This window comes from Acromyrmex echinatior, chromosome 5 (assembly GCF_024713525.1).
Source record: "Acromyrmex echinatior isolate Ae372 chromosome 5, ASM2471352v2, whole genome shotgun sequence".
NCBI lineage: Eukaryota > Metazoa > Arthropoda > Insecta > Hymenoptera > Formicidae > Acromyrmex > Acromyrmex echinatior.
The window spans coordinates 10,753,302-10,770,681 of NC_141856.1; the positions used below are offsets into that span (position 1 = coordinate 10,753,302).

The window sequence follows — 17,380 nt, forward strand, 5'->3', positions numbered from 1 at the left end:
TTCTCGATTGTAACAATGATTAACATCACAAAGCAAATTTTGATAGTTTAATCCAATTCTGTATCTTTTTAAGTTTCACTTCGCTTTGTTGACTTGCATTAGCTTAACCGATAAATAATTATAGAGAAGATACACGTTTTGACACAATTGTATACGCATAAGACGCAACCGAAGAATATTTATTAAATGTAGAATTATCAAAATATAAAATTGTTTTTATTTCCAAATTTTTTTATAATAAATTTCAAAATGTAATATAATAAATATACAAAAATATAGATTAACAGCAGTGATATAATTTATCAGTGAAAAAAATGTCATGTATAATTAGATTATCTATTTTTGTATCTAATTGTATCTTGTATAAATCGTGAATTTATTCAAATGTATGCATTCATTCAGTTCCAAAACAAATAAATTCAGTATCTAAAGTTTCTATATCTATCATAACTGCAATGTGTGTAGAGGAAAATTTTGGAATACAAATTAGCCTAACCATCTGATTTTCTTCACCTACAAGTGTTAAATGCATTTTAATTAGTATTGTAAATATGAGGAAATATTAATTTTTTAATGTAAATAATATTTATCTCTTTTATAATATTAAATTACCTTTCCACAGTTTCGTTTCAAATTTATCTGTGTTACCCACAAAGTATATATCCGGACAATAATTTATGATAAATGGATCTTTTACAGAGTAAGGATATACTGGTAACGTGTCTGGTGCAGTCGGGCACATGTGCTTCCAAAGCAGCGTTTTTTCTAACCAATCTAAAGGAGAAATATCTGTCTCACCGGTTGCTTTTATAATATCTTCAATAGGCTGTCCACTGCTGCCCATTATTATACGTTCAGCGATTTTACCGATCCACGGATTAGTCGCACTTTTAAAGCTTTGAAATCTGAAAAATACCGTATTATTTCTATCAGAACTATATTTGTATTTAGGACGTACTTGGATTTAAGAAAGTCTTATAAATTCGTAAAAATTTCTAAAAAAATTAATTATATATTGACTTCGAATTATTGTAATGCTGCCAAAGTCTTTTTATAAATAAATTGCAAAAGCAACTAAAATCATATATTTCTTTACTATAAAAAAATAGACAAAAATTTTCAAGTAACTTTAAAGAATTATAATCTTATCTTCATTGAGAAGTTGGAATATATATCTAGACTGTAATATATTATATTACAGATATATATATTTGTATAATACCTAGACGTTAATGGTAGTATGCATGGATGAAGTGGTCTCTGTGGCAACATTGCGTTGGTGGGATCGTGTTGACCTGGCATTACAATAATGCAACAACATTTTGCTATTTCGTAGAGAAATGAATCTGCAAGTGTTGTTGCTCTAGCAACTTCCTTCGTTATAGCGGCGTCTTGTGCCTTTCCTTCGGCGTGTCCCATTAAAGTATTTGTCTTAGTTACAGTTTTGACCGAATTACCTATGTAGAATTCAGTAATACTAAAGCGTGAAAATGAATACGATTATTAAAGACATTAAAGATCCGATGTACCAGCAATAATAACTCGAACAATGTCAGTGGCATCTTCTTGCGCCGCTGTTTCTCCTGCCATTCCACATATCCATTCGGTTAAAAGATTTAACGATAAGTTCGTTGAAGTATTTGCCAAGTCAAGTCCAGATAAGAATACCAGCTTTCCTTTGGATTTTGGCTGTGCAGGTAAACTTCTAGGTACGCAACCAGGAAAACACCATTCCTTGATCTAAATAAAATATCATATATGTATATGTATATATGTGTTTTAATTTAAATCTACTTACATACCTCAAAGCTGCCGTTTTTGTCTTTGTAGCCTAAAATGGCACATACAACACCTGTGACATAATTCTTTAAATCTGCATCTTCGATTACTAATTTGATGCGAAGCATCTCATCTTCCAAGAAAAGTTGATCCTTTTCTGAGCAATAGTTCGATTTTGGTTCAGACAATGTGAGTTGATGATCTTCGCTTAATTCATGTAATATCGATGGCTTACACTTTTGATGTTTATAGAGTGTACCAATTATCACGCATTTTTGTCTTTCAAAATCTTCCAATTCTGCTAACTTTACTATTTGAACATCTCCTGAAAAAAATGTAGACGATAAAATTTTTATTTACTTGATTTTATATTGAAAATCACATAAAATATTTGTGTATAAAAATCTTAATTTAATCAAGTAGAATTTCATTAAAATCAGCAGTATAAAGCTCACCCCATTTTGCAACAACTCGTGGTATCAATGTCTCTCTCAACTCTGCCAATCTCACTGCATATATGCTACAGAATTGCCTGGAGAAATCAATCGATTTATTATCAAAATCACTAGACAAGTCTTCATATTGTACATCTTGTCTTTTAAATTCTTGTGAATTTTCATTTCCCAATCTTGAACGCAGATTTTTAATGGATTCATCAGTTGTGTGCACCATTATTAATAAATATATTCTATATACAATAAAAAGAACATTTAATTATCTTGAATCTTACATCGTAGATCACTTTGATTCAACACAATAATGTGCTCCAATCTATATATTTACATTATTGTGCATTTGTGTGATATATTAAAATTGTAAACAAATTCAATAAGTGCTAAAAGATATATTTGATCTTCTAATTGCATTTAATTACTCTTCAACAATTCCTATACAACACAGAACATCCCCAAAAGAGATACCCCTCAAAAAGCTGTGTTCTATTGTTTTCTTTTAAGAATGTATTTGCGACATTGACATCCGATGAAATAAAAATTTATACAAAGATCGTTTGTATCAATATCATTTATATAATATAAAATATGTAAGCGGAACTGAGCTATTATAAATTATTTCTTACGATTACTCCACATTTCGTCTACATATCTTACATTTAATTCTAACCTTTCTATCCGTATCTCTTTTTCACTGTTTTCGTTATTTTTTGTAGATGTTAAAGGCTTATGTTTCTTGATATTTTCAATATTGATTAGTATTGTTTGATAGCACTTAGAAATACATGCGATATTTATTTAAATATAAATGATATTACACGCCATGTGAGGCGTCTTTCCCGCCTTTTTTGCTTTGTAAAATATACGTGTTATTGAAGAGGCTACATAAACATAAGGGCGATATTTCACAATTCGATTTTAAATACAAGTCTGGCCTTAAGATTTTGTCCAACCAATGAAATGTCTGTATAAATGTCTGTACATTTCTGGACTGTATGATTTTAATAGATTGTAAATAATAGATTATATTTTAATGGATTGTACGATTTTTTGACGATTTTAAATTCAAGATTGAATTTTTTACTACCATTCTAAAGTTTGTTCCACCATGGTTTATTCTCTGTAAATTGCGCACGTGAAATCGATGGACGCGCGATAGCCAATGAATCTTGATTTACTTCAGACTTGGCTATCTTTTCTCATGTAGGATTATTTTTCAATTGGTAGTCGTGTTGCTCTTGAAGCGTTATTGGCAGCTCCAATAATTTCAGTTTTCAATATTTTTTTTCCACAAGTTTGCATATTTCTTCTAACATATATTTTCGCGAGATTCCTTTTCTCGTAGCTGTGTTCTGGAGGATTATAAAGTATTGTGAAGGTAATTATAATGATACTTGAAAATATTACACGACGTTGAATAAATTCAAGAAAAGGTAATTCGAATCGTTCAAGTTTTTTCGATGCGACAGCAGAGAAACACTCATATATAATTATATTACCGTTTTCAAGTTAATGTTTATGTGAATGTAAATTTGTTTCTTTTATATAAATCAAAATTATGTAATCATCATCTCGAAAGATTTCTTAGTCACATTGATATCTTAAAAACATCGTACATATTCCATGATTGGAACGAGAGATTTTCGAATGGTGTGTTTAGGCTTTTTTTTAATCGAAACGTGAATGTTCGATTTCAAAAGCGAAAACATTCACAAGATATAACGGAAGAGTAAGAAAAGGAATAAAGAAAGGATGATGTTTTATTAAAATAAGTAACGATTCATTTCATATTTATATTAAATTCACTTTTATGTATTCATAGCTGAATATATAAAAATTTAACTACATATATATATATATATATATATATATATATATATATATATATAGTCTCAAATCTTTATTATAAAGATTATAATATTATTGTTAAGGAATATTACGATGTTTATCTCAAAAGTACGCAAATGATAATGACTGAATTTGTTAACCTGTTGATAAACACACAGTTCTCTATATAGATCTCTATTATTGTCCTAGGAAGAATATATTGATTGATCTCAGCTTTATTAAGCATATAAAATTAGATTCAATGGTAAGTTTCTAATCTATTTTACTTTTTGATTAACAAATACATTTTATTTCCAAATTAATTAATCTCTGAGAATATTTTTATAGGAGGGTTTAAGCGATAATACACAGCAAGAAATATGTGATATCCTTAGTAAAAATGTAAATGTAAATGTATATTTGCTAATTAGACGAAAAAAGATGACTTTATATCTCGATGTGCCGGAAAATACTCAAGTTATTAAGCTCAAGAAAATGATTGAAGGTAAGACGTGTGTCTTAAAAATTCTCAAAAATTAATAGGCAGAGATGTAATGGCAGAAATATTTTCTCGATATATTAGTGCGATGAATTACACGATTTTTACTTCAATAAACACATTAATATTGAGATGAATATATACATTTTACAGCTATATTTAAAGTACAGCCACAGGATCAACGGCTATTAATCATGTTTCTAAATAATGGTCATCTTGATGAATATAAGGAATTATCCGATTCTACTGCACAGTTGTTTCAATATGGATTGACTTCATCAGCGGCAATGGTAACGAATCCTGCAATAATTGGATTAGCTGTACGACAAGAAGATGGTTCGTTTGAAAGTCTCGAAGTAACACCATACTCTAACACGGAGTGGCCAATGCCTCCAAATGATGATGATTTGGAAAAATGTATTGCCTATAATGAAAAGTATGCGAAAATGCTGGAAGAATTTCTGGAAAAAGGTCCAAGTAAAAGAACATTGAAAACGAAATGATATGACATTGTACTAATCGACAATGAATTATGTTTTATGTTCAGTTGAAATTCCACATAATGCAAAATGAGAAAAGTGTATTATAATGACCATAGTGTACTATACTGTAGTATAATAAATGTACTATAAAACACACATATACACACACGCACGCACGCACGCACACACAACTACAAGCTCCTATTTTGTAATTTTTAATGATAGTATCGATATTGCCAAGTAGCTTACATTGCCTATAAAGCACTAAAAAAAGAAAGAAAGCATTAAGAAAAGTATATAAAAATTAAGATTCTTTCAATTCACTGAATGAATTCATGTGTGCATTTTGGAATCCAAAATTCTGACTTTTCGGATACTGGGATATATAAGCTCTATTTTTTTTTGTAGCTGAATGGTTTACTTTTGGAACTTAAAGTGAAATAGATATATTTAATATTTTTGGAGACAAAAAGAATTTTACACTCTATTATATTAAAAAAAAAAACTGCTCAATGACAATATAACAACTCAAATAGCACAGCAACACTTAAAAAAACGCTTGTTTTACAATAAGTATACAACAATATTTTTAATTGCATATTTATTAATAAATTATTAATAAATATACACAATATTTTAATTGTATATTTATTATATGTTAAAAAATGTGTACACAAGCGCTTTTATATTGTCATTGAGCAGTTTTTTTTAAATATAATAGAGTAAAACTCAGTCTGCAAAAATATCAAACATATATCTATTTCACTTTAAGTTTCAAAAATAAACCGTTCAGCTACAAAAAAAAACAGAGCTTATATATCCCAGGATCCGAAAAGTCAGAATTTTGGATTCTGAAATGAACACTTGAATTCATTTCTATTTATTTCAATCTCTTAGGAATTGAAATAGATGAAAATGAATTTGTGTGGTCATTGCCGAATTCTAATTTTTCGGATATTGGGATATATAAGCCTTGTTTTTTTTTTAAACAATACAAAAAGATAAATATAATAGGCTAATGAGAGTCAATAACAATAAACGACGCAATTATTTAGTGAACAATCAATAATCAGATGTTGGATTGATGTCTTTGTTTTTTTTTTGTAGCTGAATGATTTATTTTTGAAATTTAAAGTGAAATAGATATATGTTTGATATTTTTGGAGACAGAGAGTTTAACACTAACAAAAATGGACCTATACAAAAATTTATGCAACGATAATATTGTGTATATAATAGTTTGTTTGCATTGCTTGGATTTTTTGCATTCAAAATCTTTTTTTTCTTTAATACTTATATATCTAATTTTACATGCAAAAATTTTTGGAGATTTCAAACAACATAAACAGATTCAATATAACGACATCGACACTGTTGTTAAGACTTAGAGTAGGAGTCTGCACATAATGTGAGCGATTAATTGTGTTCATATTAGATTACATATAACTTTATATAAATGCAATCACAAAACTTGTCAATATTAATTAAGAGTACTGTTCATTATAATTGAAATGATGACAAATACACATTATATATTTCATACCTAAAGAAAAAATATTGTTATTTTTTAAATCATACAAATAAATAGCATGACACTTTTTATAATACGATTAATATTTCATACAATATATTTTACATTTACTTTTTTCTCACTAATATATTTTACTCGTGGAAATTTATTCCGCTTTTCCTTTTTTTTTCTCATATTTTTTCCTAAATGCCAAAGCCTTTAGTAACAAATAATTAATGTTGTAATCACTTGTGTAACGTGATTAATAACATCTAGATATCTAGATATTAACACTCAGAACTCTATCGGCAATTAATCATTGTCATGAATGGCGTAAACGCTCGTGTTCAAGGAGAACAATTGGAAAATCAAAATAATGTTATACTGACCTTTACAAAAACTGATATAAATTCGATCAATAATCGATCATCAATATGACATCAAATTGACTTTATTATGTTCTCTCTTGTTCTCTTTATAGTGGTTTATAAAATACAAATTGCGCTCTCAAACATGGCTTGATTTCTCAAGAAGCGAAAAGCACTAGACCGAATTTGAAAAATCCAATCTGCCATCTCATTTCCTCCACTCCTGTTCCTGCACCACGGGATCAACGGGACAAATTCGAATGGCCAATGAGTGAGGTTCTCAATAGATAAAGTCGATGATACGGGCTTTAGGAACCCCCGTAGATGCTTGCCACGCCGGCGCGTTTAGGGGAATTCGCGTGTGTTTGCAGTAGTTTGCAACGACGTGTTTACGGCCCGTATCCGCGTAGAATAGTAATAATTTGTCCGCGGCGTTTTTTTTCCTACGCCAGATCAGCCAGAGGGATTGATAACGAGTGAAGCGATAGCGAATGGGCGTGTGAAACAGGTTTTCTCCGTCGTGACGTGCCCAACGTGTTTGTTGATCTCTCCGTTGTTTTCCACTTTTGTCGAGATCGTTCTGTCGAGAGATGGACGCGAACAACGAGCAGCCGGCCGCGATCGCGGCCACCGAGTCTACCTCCGCCAACGAGCAGGAGCATAATGACGAGGCAATGGAGGAGACAGAGGAGTACAGCTATGAGGGCGATGATTACAGGCACTTCATGCCGCGCGGCCGAGGCGGCTTTCGGTGCGTATCGCGACGCGTCGCGTATTCCGGCTCCGCGAGCGGCGATCTTTTCACGGTGTTGTCCGCGTCTTTTCTTTTATACTTTCCCTCAGCCTTGCATGCTTTTCTCTTCCCGTTTTGTTTTCATCTAATCTATCCTGTCTGATTCAAGAGTTGACAACATCCCGATTCCATCGTGTGTTTTCGTGCTCTAATCCTTACAGCTGATGTACAAGAAATGTCGGGTTTTTTTTTTATATTTTTGGACCGACACCGGCTCGCGCGAAGGCCCCTCGCGTCTTCGCGCGGGATTTAATTAATTAATGCTATGATCTTTTTACAAGCAACTTTGTAGTACTTCTTTATAGAAGCGTTACTGCGCGAATATGCGTGGTGCCTGACACGAGCAGATCAGATCCGCAGCGTGTGGAGCGGAGCATTTCTTTTTGTTTTTCTTAAGAGTCAAGTAAGATTCGGAAAGCTACTTCTGATCTTCCTTCCTCTAAGTGGCATGGTAGAACGCTAAGATATCTAGTCACAACATATAAAAATAATTTAAGGGGTCGTGGCAGAGGTGGGTTTGATTTCCCTATGAGAGGTGGGTCCCCAAGGTTTAGAGGAAGAGGATTTGGACCACGTGGGCCAATGTTCCGTGGAGCAAACAATGGCTTTCCTTTCGAAGCTCCACCAAGGCCAAATTGTCCGCCTGGTCCAGCAGGACCAAGATTTCGTGGACCACCACCATTTGATCCCAGCTGGGGACCAATGGGACCTCCTAATTTCATGGGACCTCCAAATTTGATGGGACCTCCAGGAATGGTATGTTATTGAATCTCTTAATAATTATGAATTTTATTAGGTGTTGGAATTAATTCGTAGCGTTTTTAATGAAAGAATGTTATTTATTTCACATGAGCATTAAAAAATACATTAATGAAAGTACTTCCCATCACTTGTAAAACGCTACGAATTAATTCCAACACCTAATATATATATATATATCGATTTCTAATTCTAAAATCTTATTATTGCTTTAGCCACCACCACATATGATGAACGGCCCCATGGGTGCAGGACCAGGTCCATATGGACCACCTCCTGGAATGGGGCCACCTAACATGAACAGCGTAAGTTATGTGTAATGAAAAATTTATTCTTTAATTACTCTAATACTGCCAATATTATTCTTCATCTGTTTTTCATAATGTAATTTGTACATTTTAATAATGTAACTTGTAGATAGTATACTTTCATTTATATGTTTGTTGTTTTTGAAGAAACGAATGATAAAAAGCATTTAAGAATATTTTCCTGAAATAATGAAATGTATACCATAGATTCCAGGACAACAGCAGCCACCTCAACAAGCACAACAGCAAGCAAACATTCCAGGTCTAGATCTCAATGGAGAAGTGTGGGTAGAGACGAAAGCGGCTGATGGCAAGTCGTATTATTATAATATTCGTACAAGAGATACCACATGGACTAAGCCAGAGGGACCAAATGTAAAGGTCATGGTACAAGATCAGGTAAATAAATGCGAGTTTTGATTTATATTTTTAATTAATGCTATTTTTGTTATTTGCAAAACAATCTTATTTTTTTTATTTACCTTTGATCGTGATTATATATCTGAGTCGTTTTTTCAATATCAATAAAATTATATTTATTATTTTTTGTATTTTTTTGCTATTAGTTTTATTAATATTTTTTATTTATTGATGTATATTTTTACGCGGGTAAAATACAGGCAAGGGAACGAAGTATAAATAAAAGAACCATATTTCAAAAAATTGACAATTAGCAATGTTATAACAAAGGTAAGTTTACTTATTTGTCATATAAATTAAAAGTTTATTTTGTTCGTTTAAATAAAATTTGAAATGATTTATTCAGAACAATTTTTAACAGAGTGTCTCATGATTTTGCAGTTGGAACAGTTAGTACATGGTGCATCAAAACAAGCGGCAACACGTTCTACCACACCTACTCCGTCAAGTAGTACACCGACCAAGATTAGTGAAAACAGAATCTCTCAAGGCGGTGAACAATCGTCTTCTAATAATACAGATGCTATTAATCAATTAAGTACGGCACCTCCTGGCACCGGACCACCACCTACATTAAATGATGCACCAGATGTCAGTAATCAAACATCTGAAACAAATCAATCAAATGGTAATTTGATATATTTTGAAAACATTTTTGAGCGTTATGTATTTATTTTAACACTCGAGTTTTTTAAGTTTATGTTAAAATATTGTTATTAAGAGATGAAATTTTGAAAAATGTTAGGCACAGCATCCACAACAGTTACCAATACACCACCAATAAATACACCAGCGGTAAATACGAACATAATGCAACCGCCACCAAATATGATCCCTATGCAGCATAGAATGCCAAATCAGTTTGGTAATCCGATTGCAACGCAATTCGGAGCGACGCCCTTCGGGATGCCACCGCCTGGTTTCCAACCTTTTGGCGGTTATGGACCACCACAAACAAATTGGGGTAATGTAAAATACGCAAATGAAAAAGATATTTTATGAATGATGAAAAAAAAATAGATTGAATAGAACCTACATTCTTTTTTAGGTATGCCACAAATGCCTCATGGTGTAATGACACCTCAAACACCTGCTGAAGATCCTGCTATACTAGCACAACTTGATTCTGAATTAGTAGCAGCTGCTATGGTTTGGACCGAACATCGTGCACCAGACGGTAGATTTTATTACTACAACAGTAAAGCAGGAGAATCAGTATGGGAAAAACCACAAGCCTTGAAAGATCTCGAAAGTATGTAATAAATAATTTCTTTAAAATAGTTATTTTTGTAAAGTAAAATAACTAATGTAGATATAAACAATTTTTTAATATAATTATTTCGTAATTTATATCTTGAATCCGATGATGTATTTTAAAATTTAATTTTGTTAGATGCGAAATTAACATTACGGCAGAAAAATGAAGAAGCAAGTGCTGTTCCTACCAGTACTGCTGTTACAACTACTGTCGTTACCAACAATAGTACTACGGTCGAACCTAGCAAACAAGAAAAGCCGCCAGAGAACGTTCATGAAACCAAAGATAGTACAAAAGATGCTGATAGTGCTAAACCGAAGAAAGAGGAAAATACTACAAAGGAACCTGCAAAACCTCAAGACAAATCTAGACCAATTTCTAGTACGCCAGTGCCTGGAACTCCATGGTATACTTAGAAATATTTGTTTTTTATATTGCTATTTATATTTTATGTATATTTACATGAACAAGCGAATATATTTGTATGTAAAGGTGCGTTGTTTGGACGGGAGATGGACGGGTATTTTTCTACAATCCTTCTTCGAGGATATCAGTTTGGGAAAGGCCGGATGATCTTGTTGGTCGCCAGGATGTGGACAAGATGATCTCAACGCCTCCAGATGCAGTTGGTACTACGAAACCAGCACGTCAGTCGGATACCAGCGAAAGCAGTGATGATGATCAGCCTACGCCAGCCAAAAAGATAAAACACGAAGATATCAAAAGTAATTGTTATTTTAAAATTAAGTACTACGTGATTGCATTTGCACACACGCACATATAAATTCCGTATTTTTTTTCAGCCACACCCATCAAGGAAGAGGAAGAGAAGGAAGGAAAAAAGACCATCGACATCGGTAAGGAAGCTGCGATAGAAGCCGAAGTGAGAGCAGCGAGGGAGAGAGCGATAGTTCCATTGGAAACGAGGATCAAATCATTTAGAGATATGCTTGCAGAGAAAGATGTACGTTATTATACTGTTATCATTTATTTATACAGACTATAATGTTACTTTTAATTTATTGCTTCCGAAGTGGATTAAAATCCATTTCATTCTTTTATTTATAATCTTTAAACTTCAATCAATTTCATATATCTATCGAAAGCAACTGAATATGGTTTCAGGTATCTGCATTCAGTACTTGGGAAAAAGAACTTCATAAAATAGTATTTGATCCGCGCTATTTACTTCTAACGTCAAAGGAAAGGAAACAGGTCTTCGAGAAATACGTAAAGGAGAGAGCGGAAGAAGAAAGGCGAGAAAAGAGGAATAAGATGAAAGAACGAAAAGAACAATTCCAGAAGCTTTTAGAAGAGGCAGGACTTCATGGAAAGTATGTATATAAAGAGTATTTTTCCGTTTTTTTGTTTCTATAGAAAATATTAATTTCTATATTTGTTTTTTCTATTTGCTATGTTTTTTCTATTGCTGTATTTGTATTTTTGTAGATCATCATTTAGCGATTTTGCTCAAAAACATGGAAGGGATGAACGATTTAAGAATGTAGAAAAGATGCGCGAACGAGAAAGCCTTTTCAACGAATATCTTCTGGAAGTGCGAAAGAAGGAGAAAGAGGAAAAAACAGCGAAACGAGAACAGGTATTTTTATTTTATTTACATTATTCAATGTGCGCGCGCATTGTGTGGCAATGCAACAAATATTTTTTCAGGACCATGTATTTTAATACAAATAATATTTATAAATATTTTTAACATCAATACAAGTAAGATATACATTCTAGCAAAATTTTCCTCATCCAAGATTTCATAAGACGTGTATGTTTAGTAAATATGGAGGATTTAGGTATACTAATGTCTTTCAATATTGATTATATAAATAATTTGAGATATTCTCTGAAATAATAAATTATTTTGATTTTAACTCTCATTAATACAAATATTAGACTAATATTTAATTTGTCCAATTTTTTTATTATAAAATTTCATTTTTATCTGTTTACGAAAGTTTGGAATGTATGTTATAAGTAATACACATATATTGATTTTCATATTATTTGTGAATTTGAAGACTTGTAAAAATATTTCTTTTATTTCTTTATATATTGATCATATACTTAAAGTTATTTTATCAAATACTTAATATTTATGTAAACTTATTTTTCTTTTATCTATAAGTATATTTAAAAGTCTTTTGTATTATAAGAAGAACATCATAAATCACGTTTCCTACATTTATCCCTATCAAATAAACCTTTCTCCTTCCATTCCAGACAGATGCCGTTCATTTATAGTGAATTACTTCAGAAATGCTGCTCGAAGAATATTTAAAGCAGCATGTAAATATAATATACACTACATCCGCGATAAGTTGCGCATGAGCTGAATATATATTTATTATTCAGCACTTGCTTCTATGTTTATATAATTATATTATTTCATTAATTTTTCAATTGAAGAATTACTTCACCTTATTAAGCGAAGCTTTGCAATGCGCGATAGCATAAGAATCAAATTAAGAATAGATATGCAAAGCGTTTTAATTCTATGTAGGAAAGGATATATTTAGTAATGTTTAATGGAGTTTATGTTTTTACAGCGATAATTAATTAATTTTTTTCAGGTTTCATAGGTATGTTATTATTTTGTTCCACTTGTAAGATAGTATGAATTCCTAAAATTATAACGGCTGAAGAACACATATACCAGGAGATATTTCTCTAATAATAATTCTCTACTCCAGTAGATTTGCTCGATCGAAATCGAAAAGTTTTTGTAGCTCTAAGATGGGAGATGTAGAGAATAAAATCTTAGTATGTGACGCTTCCTTATATACTTATGTGTTCTGAACTCTCCACTTCAGTCAGGATGCAGGCAGGACAGGTTCCGTATGTGGAGTGGCGTGGTACTGAAGCTGGTTGGTGGCATGGATGATGTCATCTACCATTCCCACCTTCTCTGCGGGTCACTCTGGCACACCCTCGCGCGCCGCATTCTTTACTTCAAAGCAGAGTGTCATGAGAATGAGCAAACTCGGTATTTGTATATTACTCGTAATCCTCGTTACTTCAAAAGATTAACTTTTCCCCAGAGTCAAATTTGAAAAAAAAAAAAAATAAATTTCACATTAATTTATTTGGAAGGAAAAAAGGGTATACAAAAGCCCGAGGTAGCATTAGTTCGCAAAACAGTTTCTCAGAGAGATTATATATTCCGATTTAAGAAATATAAAGATTCAATTCTCTCTAATGCTACCATAGAACATTTACATTTAAATGTATGGACATAAAAACAAATCCACCAACGACATAAGGAACTATTTGTTTGATTTTTTATTTTATTTTTGAATAATAATTGCTCGAACATTACTTCTGCATATTAATATTGTTAAAAACTTATTTTATGTGAATAGGTCAAGTAGTTAGGTAAAGTATTTCATATTTATAAAAAGCAACGAATTATTATCTTAAAATTATATTTTTTCTATTGTTCTTATGTCAATACATGATACATCAAATTTGATGTACAAAAATATATAGTACTCTCAAGTAATTTTAAGTCGACTTTAAGATATAAACAGTTTTTGTTGTCGGCAATAATATATGTATGTAAAATTAACTTTATCGTGTGATGCATTTTAGAGGATACAAAAAGAAATTATATAGTACAGATTTATAATGTGAAATTATTAAATTTTACATAGAATGAATGATTAACATTTTCATAAATTTGTTTTATACTTGTCTAAAAGCTTTTAACTATTTTTGTTTTAATAATAATAATGCAAGTGAAGTTTTATATTAATTTCAGTTATAATGAGATAAAGAAATAAATTTCAATTATGTAAATTCAAACTTCTTAATACTTTAAAAATTTTTATAGGATCCGAGTAATGAATGTTATATATTGTATATGTTTGAAGACGAAAAGTGCCAGTGTCTGAGAGAGAATCATCTCTCGATTATTGTTAATAAATATAATAATATTATCTAAATATCCTTTTTAATACAACAAAGAATATCATACAAATCATTTCGGTCGTTTACAAATTACGCAATGGGAACATTAAAAAGAAAGCTATTTTATGGGATAATTCTTAATTTCACATACTTTGTGTAGATCAGACAATTCAAAGATATTTGTCTATCGTATCTAATTTTGTTCGTTTAATGCTTTCAGTATTACGAAAAGTATCGAGGCTTAGGAGAAAGAGAGATATACTTTATTTTAATAAAATTTGAGTAAATATTATTTTAATAATCTATTTAGTTATGTTATTTTTACAAAAAAAATCATCAAGAAAATTATCAAGAGAATAGTTACGATTATATGTTACAATTTTTGTAAACGGTGCGATGTGCTATGAAATACGTGACGCTGTTGCTAAAATTGTGGGTTCTTCGAGAGGTATTTTAGAATATAGCGAGTAGGAGAAAAAGAGAAATTAGATAGAAACTCGTTTCGTAATTTGGACGGCTGCGAGCTTCTAGTGTTTTCGAAGTTAATGATAATGTACTAACCATATTTTTTCGTTTCAGCAAGGATGGCAGTTAAACATTTACTTACCTTACACATTCAGTCATCATTAAATGGCAGTATGTTTGTGTGTATGAGATATATGAATATGATTCTTAAAAATTAAAGTTTAAGTTAATTATGTATTGTTTAATGTAATCGAATAGAAAATACTGTACATTTAATGATGACGATAATCATAATAATCATTTTTACAGGAATAATGAGTTAATAATTTTTTTCAGCTAAAAAATGATCAGCTTAGTTCATAAAAAAAATTCGACAAATAGAGTCCTTAACGTTGTGAAACCTCCTGATACGAACGAACACGAATGACTATTTCTTCTACCCCTAACGAAATATAGTTTGAAAACCATTTAAAAGGTTTGCAAGTTGAAATAGTTTGATCCACATTACAAATCATTATATCATAATATTAATAAAAGTGATTGTAATGTGGCTGAGCGTGTAATAATTGGTTGAAAATATCATTAAAGCGTGCATGATATAAGAGAACCAAGAAAGATTTGATCTTAAAAGCAAAAGAATTGTTTAATAGTAAGCAAGCAGTAATTGTTTTTCAGCGATGAAAACTCTTATGTTAAATGCGTTTCAGGTAAAAAAGGAATTCTTTACGATGCTACGTGAGCACAAAGACATCGACAGGCATTCGCATTGGAGCGATTGCAAGAAAAAGTTGGAAACGGATTGGAGATACAGAGTCGTAGAGTCGGCAAGCACGCGGGAAGATTGGTTTAGAGATTACGTTCGCCTGCTGAAGGATGAGCGGAAAAAGGAAAAGGAGAAAGACAAAGACCATCGGCACAGAGAGAAAGATCACAAGACGGACAAGAAGGACAGGGATCGTAAGGATTCAGATAAAGGTAAAGAAACAAAGTCCAGCAAGGACAAAGCTGATAAAGATAATACAAGGGAAAAAAAGCAACGAAAAAACGACGTCCCCCTGGAGGAAAACGAGAAAGAGAAAAAAGAGATGGTGATAGAAAAAGAGAGCGGAGAAATTGAAGAAAGTGACGACAAAAACATTAAAAAGGAAAATGATGTAAGTATAAATAAACGATTTCTATCGGTTTTATATTTCTTTTTTGTACATTTTTTGCTTTATCTTTTCTTGTTTTGTTTGTTAGAAGGAAGAGGGAGATGACCATTCCGATTCGGAGGAGGATCGTGAGAAACAGAAAAGGGAGCGTGAAAGACGAGCGGAAGCTAGTCTTAGAGAAAGAGAAAGAGAAGTCCAAAGGACTTTAGCTACACATCTTCGCGATAGAGATAAGGAAAGACAACATCATCGCCACACAGAAGCGGTTCAACATTTCAGCGCTCTTCTTGCTGATTTGGTATGTATATAGTTTCAGTTTTCACAAAATGTTCTACGAGAATTATTAATATCTCTGATTACAATATCTTGAATTTGTCTCAATTTCAGGTAAGAAATGGCGATCTAGCTTGGAGAGAAGCGAAACGACAATTGAGGAAGGATCATAGGTGGGAGTTGGCGGAAAGTTTAGATCGCGAGGAAAAAGAACGATTGTTTAACGAACACATTGAACAATTAGGTCGTAAGAAGCGCGATAAATTTCGAGAATTACTTGACGAAGTAGGCGCGTCAACTGAATTAACAGCATCTTGGAAAGATATTAAGAAATCGTTGAAAGATGATCCTAGATATTTGAAATTTTCTTCTAGTGATCGAGTACGTAATCATTAATTTAAAATTAAATATAAAAGTAAAAAAATTCAGAATTTACTTATTCTATATATATTTTTTATTGATTTAGAAATGTGAGAAAGAGTTTAAGGAATATATTAAAGACAAACTTGTCGCTGCCAAAGCCGATTTCAGGGAGCTCTTACAGGTGCATTTAATTAACTCGCAATATATCTTTTAAAATTCCATTGTGACTGTTAGTAAAAAAATTGCGATTTTCAGGAAACAAAACTGATCACTGACAAAACGTACAAAAAAGTTCAAGAGAATAGCTCACATCTAGCAGAGATCGAAGAAATTCTTAGAAAAGATCGTCGATTTCTTGTGCTTGAGGCTACAGCCGCTGAACGGACACGATTATTAATGGGCTATTTGGAAGAATTAGCACGTAGAGGACCTCCGCCACCTCCTACTGCTTCAGAACCATCGAGAAGATCAACTACAAAGTAAATTTAAAACGTAGAACAAAGATAACAAAACTTTATGTTTTGTTCTCTTAAACAAAACTCGAAACATCATTTTGTATTAAACAACTATTTCTGTTTCAGTTAAAGAATGATCTACATCGAAATGCGGTATCCATATGACACATAACAGTAACAAAATGAATTTATAGCTGTAGTTAAATTGAATTACTTTACACATGAATTTATCGCCTGTATAGGATTCAATAAAATTTAATGAATGCCAATTCTACACAATTGAAATTGTATTGCATTGTG

General features: G+C 31.8%; 3 protein-coding genes across 6 annotated transcripts; 2 read left to right on the forward strand and 1 right to left on the reverse strand.

Annotated features, from left to right (window-relative positions):
- Positions 1-194: 194 nt before the first annotated feature.
- On the reverse strand, positions 195-3,310 carry LOC105153574 (DNA polymerase delta subunit 2). The gene is made up of 7 exons (XM_011068486.2): positions 2,902-3,310; positions 2,235-2,467; positions 1,803-2,104; positions 1,530-1,740; positions 1,223-1,457; positions 613-905; positions 195-513 (listed from the first exon to the last, which is right to left on the reverse strand). Exons 2-7 carry the CDS (start codon positions 2,449-2,451, stop codon positions 395-397), a joined length of 1,377 nt encoding a protein of 458 aa, XP_011066788.1. The 5' UTR covers positions 2,452-2,467; positions 2,902-3,310; the 3' UTR covers positions 195-394.
- Positions 3,311-3,460: 150 nt separating this feature from the next.
- LOC105153575 (elongin-B-like) lies at positions 3,461-5,320 on the forward strand. Of its 3 annotated transcripts, none has more exons than XM_011068487.2 (4): positions 3,461-3,609; positions 4,269-4,323; positions 4,407-4,563; positions 4,711-5,320. In XM_011068487.2, the coding sequence occupies exons 2-4, from the start codon at positions 4,321-4,323 to the stop codon at positions 5,058-5,060; spliced, it is 510 nt and encodes a 169-aa protein (XP_011066789.1). In that variant the 5' UTR covers positions 3,461-3,609; positions 4,269-4,320; the 3' UTR covers positions 5,061-5,320. The 3 variants fall into 3 exon arrangements, with proteins under 3 accessions (XP_011066789.1, XP_011066790.1, XP_011066791.1); XM_011068488.2 differs by having other exon boundaries at positions 3,465-3,664; XM_011068489.2 differs by lacking the exon at positions 3,461-3,609 and adding an exon at positions 3,981-4,003.
- Positions 5,321-7,253: 1,933 nt separating this feature from the next.
- Positions 7,254-17,359, forward strand: LOC105153577 (transcription elongation regulator 1). 2 transcript variants are annotated; one of them, XM_011068490.2, is made up of 18 exons: positions 7,254-7,668; positions 8,208-8,466; positions 8,685-8,774; positions 8,985-9,176; positions 9,579-9,825; positions 9,943-10,161; positions 10,246-10,449; positions 10,591-10,861; positions 10,948-11,180; positions 11,259-11,419; positions 11,581-11,789; positions 11,905-12,055; positions 15,546-15,992; positions 16,078-16,287; positions 16,377-16,643; positions 16,729-16,806; positions 16,881-17,104; positions 17,207-17,359. In XM_011068490.2, exons 1-18 carry the CDS (start codon positions 7,508-7,510, stop codon positions 17,208-17,210), a joined length of 3,627 nt encoding a protein of 1,208 aa, XP_011066792.1. In that variant the 5' UTR covers positions 7,254-7,507; the 3' UTR covers positions 17,211-17,359. The 2 variants fall into 2 exon arrangements, with proteins under 2 accessions (XP_011066792.1, XP_011066793.1); XM_011068491.2 differs by having other exon boundaries at positions 8,220-8,466.
- Positions 17,360-17,380: the final 21 nt, after the last annotated feature.

Bases quoted from the DNA above. Each gene is read 5' to 3' on its own strand.
- LOC105153574 (XM_011068486.2), bottom strand. From the start codon at position 2,451: ATGGTGCACACAACTGATGAATCCATTAAAAATCTGCGTTCAAGATTG. The intron at 2,105-2,234 runs GTGAGCTTTATA...CATTTTTTTCAG, and splicing joins ACGAGTTGTTGCAAAATGGG to GAGATGTTCAAATAGTAAAG. The intron at 1,458-1,529 runs GTACATCGGATC...AATTCTACATAG, and splicing joins TGTTCGAGTTATTATTGCTG to GTAATTCGGTCAAAACTGTA.
- LOC105153577 (XM_011068490.2), top strand. From the start codon at position 7,508: ATGGACGCGAACAACGAGCAGCCGGCCGCGATCGCGGCCACCGAGTCT. The intron at 11,181-11,258 runs GTAATTGTTATT...ATTTTTTTTCAG, and splicing joins AAAACACGAAGATATCAAAA to CCACACCCATCAAGGAAGAG. The intron at 15,993-16,077 runs GTAAGTATAAAT...TTTGTTTGTTAG, and splicing joins ACATTAAAAAGGAAAATGAT to AAGGAAGAGGGAGATGACCA.
- LOC105153575 (XM_011068487.2), top strand. The intron at 4,564-4,710 runs GTAAGACGTGTG...TACATTTTACAG, and splicing joins GCTCAAGAAAATGATTGAAG to CTATATTTAAAGTACAGCCA.